Raw genomic sequence first — 13,270 nt, 5'->3', positions numbered from 1 at the left:
TTAACTCGTTTAATGTAAACAAATATGTTAAAGACTCTTCTTTTCGGATTTGCAGTTACACTAGGCTCCAGCAGGTGTTGCTTAAAATGCTGTTTCGTACAGTTATTGGCTCTTCATTTCTCGGACTTGCCTTTTCTATATTGCGTAAGTACAGTGGTAAAACGTTTTTTCTTAATTTTACAGAGACATCTGTACAAGATTTAGAGTACCATGAAAACACATTACTCGTTTACTTGTTCAAATATTACGCTCCGAAAATCGTGTAAAATGAAATACAAATTATATGGTAAAATGATAATATATTAATTGGTACGGTACCAATAAAAATACCTTTAAATTCGTTGAAACACATTTAGATAAAATACATTTTCTTCCCAAATGAAAATAATAAAATAGAACTAAACATCAGTGAACGTTTTAGTCCCTTGCAATCAAGGCAGTCAAGGGCCCTGGTATAAAATATAGCGATGAACGAAATTTGTTTATGAAGGTAATAAATTTGTCAATCTATATTGAGCAGCCGTTGTTCTTTAAATTAGTAATTCGGCAAAGTATTTTTATGGGGCCGTTCTTTTATGGTGATACGTTGCGTTGAAGAAAGCTTTAACGTATACAGCGGAGCCAATTAAATTTATGTTATGCCATTAATTTACATGACGTATTGTTCAATTAAAATGATTATTACAGGGATAATAAATCTCTAAATATCAACATTTTACGGTGACAATTTAAATATGTTAGGTGAAAAATTAAATGTGAACGCGAAACATGTAGTTATTATTTTTTTTTTACCATGGCAAACTGTTTACCGCATGTTTAAAAAGACTAAATCGGTCTTTTGGCCAAAGAAACAACAACAAGATATTGAACTTTTAACCTTAAATGTACAGACGTGTAAAAGTATGGAGTTTTGAGTTCGTATCTCACACCAAACTATAGCTTTTCTAATAGATGCAGGATGATTATAAAGTCCTTGTAGGCCAACATATTTCGGTATTATTGCTAACTTGGCCTTCGAGTGTTCCTAAACTATTTGACAACAATTTGGCAGATCCGAAATACGAAGAGACGGCTTCCTATTGGAACAAGGGCGGCCAGGATGCGCTGAGAAAGTCGATAGGGTCGTTCGACAATCTGACTCGAGGGAGGGCGAAAAACGTGATACTGGCGATCGGCGATGGCATGAGCCTTGGAACTGTCACCGCTGGTCGAGTCTTCGCAGGTATTATACAAACTTAATCACGTATGGAACAATATATACGGATCTGTTCATAAGTTTAATGGTGAAAAGACGTTAAAAGCGACATGCTTTATTTTCAAACGTTTCGGCAATTTCTAACGCCATCATCAGTGATATGAAGGCCACATCGGTTGCACCCGTTTATACACACTTTGGTCGCACCAAGAAATGATAAGAATGATAAAAAATAAAAGCCACCTGCGAGTGTGCGTCTGACGAAACAGGTGCAGATCAACACCGGATCGCACACTCGCAGGTGGCTTACACCTCGCTCCTCGTTTTTGCTGCGCACCTTTTTATCTATCTTTTTGCGACGCTTGTTTCGCACTTTTTTATCATTCTTATCATTTCTTGGTGCGACCAAAGTGTGTATAAACGGGTGCAACCGATGTGGCCTTCATATCACTGATGATGGCATTACAAATTGCTAAAACGTTTGAAAATAAAGCATGTCGCTTTTAACGTCTACTTGGGCCGTTATTTTCACCATTGAACTTAATCACGTATATTTTGTCGTTAATTTTGGCTCTAAAAACATAAGTTTTAGATCGAAATTTTAATTTTACGCATATGTTGAGTCTTTTTGGTACTTATTGCGACGTTTGGCCTGTCACAAAGTAAACAGCTAAACCGGGAAATTTTTAAAAGGTTTTATATATCTTTACTGAATAGTGTTCTTTTTCTCGTTAAGCCAATTTTAGCAAGGGCCTACTTACAGTTTATAATATACTTTCTAAAATAACGTTTCAGGACAAAGCAACTGGCAATTGGGCGAAGATTTTGTGACTTCCATTGACAAATTTCCACACGTGGGTCTACTTAAAACCTACAACGGTACGTATCACGTGTTGCCACGTGGCTACTACTGTATATCATATATAATAAGGGTCTAAACGTTACCGAAAAATACTGTTAAAATGTGGGTTATTTAACCATACAAAATTTACTTAATTATTGTTTTTTTTCATATCACAACTGTGCAAAATTGCATGCTATTAACCTAACTGACAGTGCATTCAACCTCAGTAAAATAAACACAGACAAAAGGACATTAAAAAAAATGTCACACTTTGATGTGCATATGCATTCAACTCTGACCAGTCAAATCTATAAAACACCCAAGGATTTCTAAACCAATCAAACTTGCCAATAAAGAATTAAAGTAAAATTGCACCTATACATTAGGAAGTAAACAAATGCTCTTATAGTGAAGCCGCAAAGGCAAACGACATAGGCTATACTTCCGTCAAGCTGAACCATAATTTGCAATCAAATAATTGGAATTTTTACAGACACAAATGACAAACTAACACAAATATCACAAGTGAACAGCCTTTAAAGGTAAAGTTGTGACATTCATACCTTTGGGGCCAATTCCCATAAGTAACAATTGGTGAAGAAAGTGCATCAGCAAAATTATTATTTACACCGCCTGTATCGCTGTTGGATTTTGTTGTGCAAATTTTGAAATAAGTGCAAATTTTGAATAGTTTGGTGACGCTTTTCTGTCGCAGTTACCTGTCTAAATTATTAACAAAGCTTTTTTCACCAACTTTTTTGTTTTCAATATTAAACAATTATGTTTTCCGCAGTCTACTTTTTATGATTTAACCAAAACTTTTTTTTTGCAATCGACTTATAATTGGGAAAAAAACTTCCTATATATATAATTTGGACACAACTTCCTATATTGTTTATGAAATAACGCTTCACGATTTTCAAAACTTTATGCCGCAGTTGACTATCAAACTCCGGACAGTGCGGGATCAGGTACCGCTCTTCTCACTGGAGTGAAAACAAAAAGGGGGATGCTAGGAGTGACGGCGGCCTCCAGTAAACGCGACTGCTCAGCTCAACATGTGGAGACGCTCTTGGAGAAAGCGATAAAGGAAGGTCTGTGTCTTATAACTATAGTAGTGTTCGAGACTTGATAATTTATTCCAAAACCTGTTTCGGGCAAACGTATGGTTGTCCATTTCCATTCCAACCATTCCAAATAACGACATTACTATGGTCAAAAAAGCAAACTTGCAAAATTAATTGTTTCCCGTGGGTGCTACGATAAATTTGTTTAGCGTTAGGAATCTTATTTTTATTGGACTTAAATTGCATTTTTTTCTATGAATTCACTTTCCAATGTTGAAAACGCTCGTTAAAACAAAATAATGCTGAAATGCACAAATCGATTTAATGTTGGCTTGGTTTTGCTGATGTAGCAATTAAGCGACTGTACAAATTGGTTAAATCACGCAACGAAATACAGTAAAACAGAAATATCAGTCTTTTAATAATAAAGCAAGAGCTGTTATGTGGTGGTAAAAAATCTAAGCTGGTGGTGGTTATTCTATGAGTGGTATGGAGATCTATCTTATCATAGGTCTCGTCGTACACAAAAATAGTTAAAACCTTCAAAGTCATATTTTATAAATACGTTATATCAGTCAATAAAACCCACATACACAAACGTGTTAAACAACCGTGATCTGTTGTATATAATATTAGTTAGTAAATAGACTGTAGTCTGTACAACGAAACAACTCTTTGAGCGGCATGGGTGTTCTGCAAAACCATTTTCAATATGAGCCACAAGCACTAAGCTACTTCTGCACTATCATATTGCAAGTGAACTGCAATTTGCTCGAGTTAAACGTTATTAGGTAACGTTAGATAACATGCGGTAAACCCGAAATTGCAGACCACTTTACATAAATCACTGCTTGTAACAAGACCAATTTTAGTTTTGTTACGCAGTTGAAGCTAAATATATGGTAACCAAATAGAAAAACGTTTAAACATCCGGGTATAAATGCGTACAACAGTCATTTGTGACGTCAAAATTCCGACCAGGTATGACGGGAACCAAAGGCCGAATAAGATGACCGTCAATAAGAAAACCACGAAGATTTTATTACTGGATTAACTTTTGTTTTTGAAAAAACTTATGTCGGAACGGGTTGGGCGATTAATGAGCGGCTATGTATTAATTTAAATAACATTTTTGCAGCCTTTTGAAGGGCCTTTTAAATTATTTTGCAATATTTTAATCTTATAAATATCCTATGTTTTATAACCTCAAGCGCCACAAAATGTATAAGATTCAATTATGTATTACTGATAAAAAAATATACATGTGGTATAAATATATCCTATAAATGGATAATAACAATCCACCCACCTATTTTAGTTATTTGCAATGAAATACCAATACAGGCCTACAGTCAAAAACTGAATTTCAGGCAAATCAACCGGAATTGTTACGAACACCATGATACAACATGCAACTCCTGCCTCTTCATATGCACACGTAACCGACAGGTAAGTTGTTAATTAGATATCAGATACAGTTAATTAAACTTGTTAGTCAAGCATTTTTTATACAAGGTAGGCTAACTGATCTATGCGCTATAATATGCCAATTATTCATAATGTATAAAAAGAACCATTAAAAAATGAACTATATTATTAAACTTATTTGAACTGAAATACAAACAAATAAAACTCCATTTGATTGATATACTACAACATAAAACTGAGCTCCACAAAAGCTAAACACAGACACCAAGCACAATAACTATCACCTGTAGGTTACATATCACCTGTAGGTTACCCAAAACATGCAAAATAGTCTTTTTTATATCACAGGCTCTTAAATAGCAAAACAAATAAAACTTGCTAAAATACAGTAACAAATATGTCTGACAATCTGACAAAACTACGAAAGCTACAAAATAGATCGAATTGGTTAGTAAACGGATAGTTTCAAATCAGCCTTAAACAACACAATAGTTAGTCTTAAAACAGCCTAATATTAAAGAAAGCTTAACTTTTATACCAGGTCATGGATCTCCGATGGGCGCATTCCTAAAGAAAAACGAAATAGCAAATGCCAAGACATTTCGTTGCAGCTTTTCGAAAAGCGTAAAGGGATTCAGGTGAATGATGGAAATATACTGTGAGGTTAATTGGACTTTCGTGTCAAAACGTCATATCCTAGAATAATTGTTTGAGCGATTGTGTAAACTGGCGAAACCACGTAACGAAATATGGTAAAACAGATATACTAGTTTTTATTAATAAAGCTATAGAGCTTTTATGTGGTGGTGAAAATTTAAGCAGCTGGTTATTCTATGAGTGATATTGCGATAAAATAGGTCTTGTTTTATTTCCATTTTTGTTTGCGTTGTTTTGTTTCGGCAATTGTTTTGTAGGTACATTGGAAGCAATGACGGTAATTTTGACTTATTTGGAATGATTGCAGACCAAATACTATAGCACTTTTAATAGGGTATATGATCGTGCCAAAGATAACCTTTAGAATCGTTAACAAATTCCGAGTAAGTGGTTTACAGTGGAGTAACGTTTAGACCGATTTATGTTACAAAACGTCACCTTTAAGATGCTTATCGCCCAAATTATAGCCGACGTTGCTCGATTGACAATGTCGAGGGATATAGTTAGAGTATTGATCTGTTACAGCTCCATTTGAAACTGTTCGACATCGAAGAAATTGTAACTCCTTTATTATACTGTTACAAATAATAAAACATTAGCCTACTTGTCAATTTAAACAAGCATGCCCCAAATTTTCTTACGGAATTAATGCAACCGTTTTTCTAACACAAAGCGTCTTAAATTGCCTTTAGGAATTCACAACCTTTTTTATACGACTGCAGTGCTGTATAAATGCTGAGGTCAATTTAACACCGTATTTTTTGTTTGATAGCGTCCCCCAAAAAGGCCACAGGCCCGACATCAGTGTACCGGTACTCTAAAAATAGGAAATTTAACATAGTTGGTGACAGGTTATTCTGGGCGGCGGACGGTCGGCCATGAGACCACGTTCAGCCAGGGACGAAGAAAGCGCTCGTTTGTTTGGCATGCGAAGGGACAGGAGGGACCTCATCAAAGAATGGAAGACCGACTTGACCAAAAGTGGACACGAAGCCAAGTAGATTCATACCCTTGTTCTAATATTTACCTATTTTAGTAATTATTATTAAAAAAAAAATCATTACTTTAAATTTAAACACAACCTTATATTTTTTTATTATTTATATGTCAGTTTAACGTAATGTAGTGATGTGTTTTCTGTCCTGGAAACTCGTTATTTGTCACCATCCTTAAAGCTTTTCACAATAGGCTAGTACAGTTGTACTCAAACTGGGGTCCACGAGACAACTTTCTGGGACCGAAAAGCACCTGACAAAATATAAACACAACGCTCCTATAAAGAAATCTCTTTTTGTGCAATAAAACTTTCAGGCAACTTACTTTTCCAAACCAAGCTGATTAGTTGTTCATTCACGTTATTGCACGCTTTAAGTTGAATTGTCCATTGTGACGTCATAGTCTTGCGTTATGCTAATGAGAATTGGGCTACGTTTTTACAGTTTGCTGCGCTGCCACTAAGGGCTGTTCGGTCACGGTTTTAAAACTGTTCGTGATTGCTTCACTCAAATATAATAAAAACATAACATTAAAAACAACATGTGGTTTTGTGTTTATTGGGTATATTTTTAAGGGACCGTGAGCAAATAAAAAAATTGCTCGGGGACCGTTGCGTAATTTTTTTTTAAGTTTGAGAACCACTTGGCTAGTATAATACAAAGAAAATTATACATTATCTCCTTCTGGTGCATAAGCCGATGAAAACAACGCTTAACTCATCTGCATTGAGTTTGAATTCAATCTTATGAAGTGTGTAACGTAGAACAAAATTTTAAAAGTCAATTATTCATATTTACATCAAAGTAAAAAAGTCTATTTGTTGTCTTATGGTAAATAAAGAAGGCCAGTGGGCTACAACTGGACAGTTATCTTATCTCACGTCAGAATATTAAACCCGCCGAGACGTTTTAACAAACAATAAGTCAAACGTCCCTTTTCTTCTTTTGCACAGATACGTCTGGTCACGAAAGCAGATGTTGTCTGTAGATGTGAACAGCACTGACTATCTGATGGGATTGTTCGCTCACCAAGAGTTAAAATACCGTCTGCAGCGATTTAAGGATGTGGCGGGCGAGCCGAGCTTGGAAGAAATGGTCGAAAAGGTTTGCAGCATATAATACACTGAGATCCATTTATGCACAGTGTACTGATCATTGGTTCTTAACCTATTTGTGCCATGCCGACCCTTAGTTGCGTTTTCACTAAGTAAGTTGAGCTACTTCACTGTGACAATAAATGAAATAGAACAATTACAATTAGGAAGATATTACTTGTTTTGTTTCACTTCTATAAATACCAACATTTGTATCAACTATAGCCTAACAATAAAGCAACACTTAGGAAATAAGGGAATCCAAAAGAACCCTCGGCACCTTAGATTAGAGCAATATAAACTCTCCACCGAATGGTTCCCTCAATGTTCCAACCTTAGTTCTACAGATCAATATTACACGTAAACTCTCGTAAAAAGCCTAATTTTTAAAGTTTTAAGGTAACGTCAATATTTCTAGCAGAATATTAACAGCTTGAAACGTTAGAAAATAACACCATTAAGATGTCACACGTTACAAACATGGTGTCATTTTATCATGAAAGGTATAACCCCCTACAAAATTTCTGCACATCCTTTAAAACTGGCGCACAGCAGTACAGCGACGAATGCATTGTTTGGAGCAAGGTTATATTTAAACGCGCCTCCGCAGATAGGCATCGTTACGTTTAGCCTATTGCTTTGATAAACAACCTACCCTAAATCTTAAACAACGAACCCTAAAGCCTTATCAGATAAAAGCTTTGACGTGGACGAAGTGCATTAGAGGTTGACTTATACGTAAAAGGAACCACATATCGAATTTCCGGTCTAAGTCGTGCAGTTATAATTGTCGTTATCAAACGTTGTTTTAATGTCAGAGAGCAGGTGCTGTGACTTTATCAAACAAATTTCCAAACACAAAACAAATGTATAGCTGGCATCACTCATGGATGGTGTTGTGCAAATCACTTCATGAGATAAGATGGAAGATTAGATGTTTACTCTTTTAGCCTTTCTTATAGAGCAGTGCTCTGCAAACTTCTATCACTTTGCACATCAGCAGGCCTAAAAATATTCGGCGACACACACCTACAAAATATATGCAATAGACAATAGACAACAAAAGCAAGTCAACTATAGGTTGCACAGAAAAAAGGAGCGATTTATGGTTAAACGCGGTGAAGGCGCCGAAAAATTGGCGTTTCACACTTCTTTATCTGCTATTTTGCGGTTTTACGGTCTTTTAAAAATATTGCCAACGACTCTAGCCATGAAAGCGAAATTAGAACAAAATTAACATAGAAATAAAACACAGTTCGGATTAAGACCAAAATAAAACTAATACCTAAAATTGGTGAAAACGTCCAAATCGGAATAACTCCTAAACCGGTCGGGAAAATGCCTAAATGGCTAGAATAAAGCCCATACTATTTTTCAGGACAGCAGACAAGATTAATTTAAATAATTACAAATGCCATTAATAACCTACATTTACATTGATATTCCATTGGTGTCGAGCGTGTGGATAAATCTTCCCTTTTGCAATATATCTTTTCCACTTCGTGTTAAGTTCGAAAATAATTGAGTTTTAAAATTCGCTTTTCGGCGATTAAACGTAACATGTGTTTTAAAACTATTTTAATTATGAAGGAAGGTTCATAAAGGTTCTTCTGGTTATTGCATAGGGTCAAAATGCCTTGAGTAATATGTTGTGGTAATTCTACTGTAAAAGTACCTTAACCACTCAAGTAAAAACTCCAGGAACATTGCGATACACCGGTTGCGGAGCACTGCAATGGAGTTTCAAGCTCTTTATTCTAATGTCTTACTTGCCGGAAAGTAATTTTATCCTTACAAAATGTCATATTAAACGTTCTACAATTTAACTAACATCTGTTATATATAAAATGACCTTTCAAAGAGTTTTGCGAAAATCCGAAAAACAAAAACTCATTTGTGTTCTTCCGATCGTCATTAAAACACCACAAACAAATAACTGACGACGCCAAGACATATACAATAGACAACAGTGCGTTGTTTAAATCAGTGTACAATTAGTTCAAAATGTTGTTGAAAAAAGGTTTTAGATTAAAATATCTAATTTTTAGGTAAAAAAATGTTTTTTATATAAAAGGCAATCGGAATACTTAGCAAGAACCCTAAAGGATTCTTTCTTCTGATCGAAGGCGGTTTGATTGATAAAGCGCATCACGCTGGTTTGGCGAGATATGCCTTGCAGGAATTCGTTGAACTGGACAAGGCAGTCAAGGTGAGAAGCCGCCTTAAATGGCAGAAAATGGAAGTTTGTTTGACAAATGAATGTGTATGTGTGATTACTTCTATATGTATGAGAGTTTAGGGGATTGCCGAAATTTCGAAGAAACTTTGGACCTCCCTATAATCTAACATAGGCCTAGTCTTTTGAGAAAGAGGCAATATCTCTTGAGGAATACTCAGGATTCAAGAATAAAGGCGGCCAGATTGGTAAAAAGTTGGAAGTTAAGAGTTTGGGAGTTATCAACCGTTTATTAAATGGAATTTTTTTTTTATTTTATGGCGTTTTGTTCATACCGTTATTTTAAAGTTTTTTCTTGTTAATATTTAAAACGATAGAAATGCGTTATCTAGTTTTGTTCCTGAATTTGAAAAAACTAATTTCATAAAGGCCTATTAAAATGACGCATTTTGTACGTTAAGCAAAACATTTAGCACTGTTTCATTGGTTGGTACACGAGTGTATTTGACTAAACTAATCCCTTTTGCCAAATAAAATACCTCAATATTCCTGTCTGTTGGAAATATTGGAAGTATTTTATTTGGCAAATAAATATTTCAAATATTCCTGTCTGTTTGGAGTACTTATGCTAGCCAAATGTTGACCACGGCGTTCATGTTTACGTGAATTTAAATTTAACATGGCATTTACTCGACTGTATCTACCAGATGGCGCGAAGCATGACGTCAGAAGAGGACACCCTTTTTGTGACGACAGCCGACCACGGTCACATGTTCAACTTTGGCGGGGGCTCGGTGAGGGGAAACCCCGTTATGGGTGAGCGAGCTGCTTTAATAAACTGTTTTTCGTAAAAGCCTATTTTTCGAATAGAAAAATTTTCTGATGATATTCACATGAAATATCTTTAACACCTGGTTAGATCGATTTTCGATGTATAAGTTTTGTAGTTAATTTAAGTTGGTAGTAAATTTGGTTACAAATGCTGCGTTAGATTAATTTTGACTGTTAAAAAAACAGCCATTAAATAGGGCCTAACTACTACATACAGTAGGAAAGGGTCGAACTCAACTTTGTTTAAAGGCGGCAACTCCGTTACTAAATGCGGTGAATGTGTTAAATTGGAGGCGTGAGTTCGATTTTCTTTCATGCACCATTGCAGTAAGAATTAAGGGCCTAATTTGTACCTAATTTTACCGTCAGATTTTAAGTAGGGTGGGCGGAGCCCCTTAAGGTCCACCAATCAATATCAAGTCCGCGCAAGAAGGTTAAAAAGCAAATCGCAAAAAGCAGCAACTAATGGAAATTCCTCACGTAAATCTTTTTGCATATTTGTTTTTTCTCTTTACTATAAATTGTTTTTTAAAGTTCAGTTGGTCAGAGCGGTTTGTTTTATCTTATCCCAGTAGCCTACTAATTGTTTCCAGGCCTAGCACCAGAACATAGCTCACCAAAGTATGCCAAGGATAGAAAGTACTACACTTCAATTGTGTACGGGAATGGTCCCGGGTTTTCGGCGGGATATTACTCCAGGAAATCTGTGCAGCCTTGGGACACTTGTAAGAACAATTTTTGTACCTTCGGGAATTTATAAGCATGTGCACAAAACGCAAAGCTCATATAGTGACAATATTATTAGTGCATGAACGATGGTCATCATTGTTTAGTAAAACATATTTTGTACCTTTGTGAAATTATAAGCATGTGCACAAAACTCAGAGCTCATAGCTACAATATTAATTAGAGTAACGCATGAACTTGGTCATCATTGTTTTTGCACGTCGTTTGTAGGCTATACTAGAGTAATTTTTGACCTAACTTCTATAATTCTCAGTTTGAGTTAATTTATATTTATTTGCATGTTTACCTTAAAGTATCATATTGCCTGCAACAATGTTATCATTACTAGTATCCTACATAGCATAAAACGTACCATAACAAGTTCTAACGAAATACCTTAGAAGAAAAGTTTATTAAGGATAACATAAATACCCTGGTGAGAAAGCATACAGTGCATAATGATATTTATGTTGTTGGACCAGATTCCAAGCGGTACATGCCTGAGGCGGCAATTCCGCTTTCCTATGGCACACACAGCGCCGAAGATGTGCCGGTATACGCCAGTGGTCCGATGGCTTATTTACTCAACGGAGTAAATGAACAAACCCACGTCGCCCACGTGATCACCTACGCAGCGTGTTTGGGTAGGTTACGATAAAGCAACAGCTTAATTATAATAAACTTAACGATACAAAACACTGGGATAGGCCCAATATAATTAACTTTAATAACCAAACATTTTTTTTTAAAAGTGAACAAAATTACATGTTACAGCGAATTTTAGTTTGTTATCGGTGTATAAACATGGTTTTACATGGTGCTGCAATTAGCCTAAACGAACGTATAAACTATTATCCAGATTATCCTGTTTTTAAGCTGTTTTCGCGGAAGCAAAGCGATGCTAAAAAAATCTAGCCTGGGGTGAGAATCGAACCCATGACCCTTTTAAACTGGGACATAGAATCGAAACCTAAACATTGACAGCTTGCAAATTTGACACAATAACAACAACGTGCGTTTAGCGAACTTTAGAAAGTGACTGTACAATATAATATGTCATTGGACATAGCGTGCTATACAGAGCCCGATATAAAGGACGATTAGAAAAAATCTTTATTGCCACCGTACATAGTAAAAGTGTGACAAATAAACATCAGCTATTAGCCAAAAATGTAGGGGCTATTTAGATATTTTATTTTTTAAGTTTAGAATAACTGGTCATCGTACATCTTACAGAACGCAACCTTGAAAATATGACGCACTGTAATTCCTCGCTGGTCAAAGAGGAAGACAAAGCACAATTACCAAAAGATGCCGCGCTAAAGACGACTAAGAAGGTGGATAACGGCGAACCATAATTAGTAGTGTTTTACGCCATTGAAGATTATTTTGAAAACGCCTTTGAAATTGCGTTTAACCATTTTCGTCAATGCGAATACAATAAGGCCAGCACTTTTTGAGGATTTTTGATATAAATATTATTATAATTTTATATATACAAATATTGTTTTAAAGCAGAAAACAGTATTACAATGTTTTATGTATGTCTTTTATAACATTTGCGTGTAATTCCAAAGTGTGTAAGCCAATGCACTTCGAAAGAATCGTGTGTGCTTTCGTGAAATTTTGGTGGAAATATAAATGGAAATAGATCGATTTATAAAAAAATGCTCAGTTAAAGCATAAGGTATGTAATGCAAAATGCATTAGGTAACCCGTTATATATACGGCGACCGTATTGTGCATTTGCATGACAAGTCAATTAGTACCTCAGGTTTACTAGAATAACTTTAACATTATTAGTTGGTGTCAAAAATGTATGGTGTTTGTGTCATATTGGTCGGTGTGTAAGTTGTAACCTGCTTTATGTTGTGTTTATTTGTGTAAATACATTTGTAGGTCTTCAACAAATCAACTTAATCGGTGCTGAATCAATTTGCATAAATTTTTTAAACGAGGTTGAATAAGCCACATAAACGTTAAACAGTTTTAAAGCATGAATTGACCATTATACGAGGGTTTCTTAACCAGGGGTGCACCCAAAAGGGAACTGTTCCAAAGGGGTGCCGGAATGCTGAATAAGACATTTTGGTATTGCGTTACTGTGTTATCAGTTACTTGTATACAAATAAAATTACAAGGTTTTGTTATGTAGGCAATTCTAGAAGGGGTTGCAATAATTGGTTGGTGATTTGAAAGGGGTGCAGCAAGGAAACAGGTTAAGAACCACTGGACTAGACATTTTTGATCGACGTTC

At 35.6% G+C, this 13,270-nt stretch overlaps 1 protein-coding gene across 1 annotated transcript; it reads left to right on the top strand.

Moving 5' to 3' along the window:
• The first annotated feature begins 60 nt into the window (after positions 1 to 60).
• On the top strand, positions 61 to 13,041 carry LOC146145649 (alkaline phosphatase-like). Its single transcript, XM_083389857.1, has 13 exons — positions 61 to 144; positions 1,052 to 1,222; positions 1,991 to 2,074; positions 2,978 to 3,133; positions 4,477 to 4,555; positions 5,076 to 5,172; positions 6,043 to 6,188; positions 7,140 to 7,290; positions 9,355 to 9,489; positions 10,164 to 10,272; positions 10,881 to 11,012; positions 11,496 to 11,657; positions 12,250 to 13,041. The coding sequence occupies exons 1-13, from the start codon at positions 87 to 89 to the stop codon at positions 12,369 to 12,371; spliced, it is 1,602 nt and encodes a 533-aa protein (XP_083245983.1). The 5' UTR covers positions 61 to 86; the 3' UTR covers positions 12,372 to 13,041.
• Positions 13,042 to 13,270: the final 229 nt, after the last annotated feature.

The sequence above is a fragment of the Ascidiella aspersa genome, chromosome 5 (genome assembly GCF_963924565.1).
Source record: "Ascidiella aspersa chromosome 5, kaAscAspe10.2, whole genome shotgun sequence".
In the NCBI taxonomy this organism is placed as follows: Eukaryota; Metazoa; Chordata; class Ascidiacea; order Phlebobranchia; family Ascidiidae; genus Ascidiella; species Ascidiella aspersa.
Note: the sequence above shows the minus strand (reverse complement) of the source record. Positions and strands in the feature narration are given on the sequence as shown.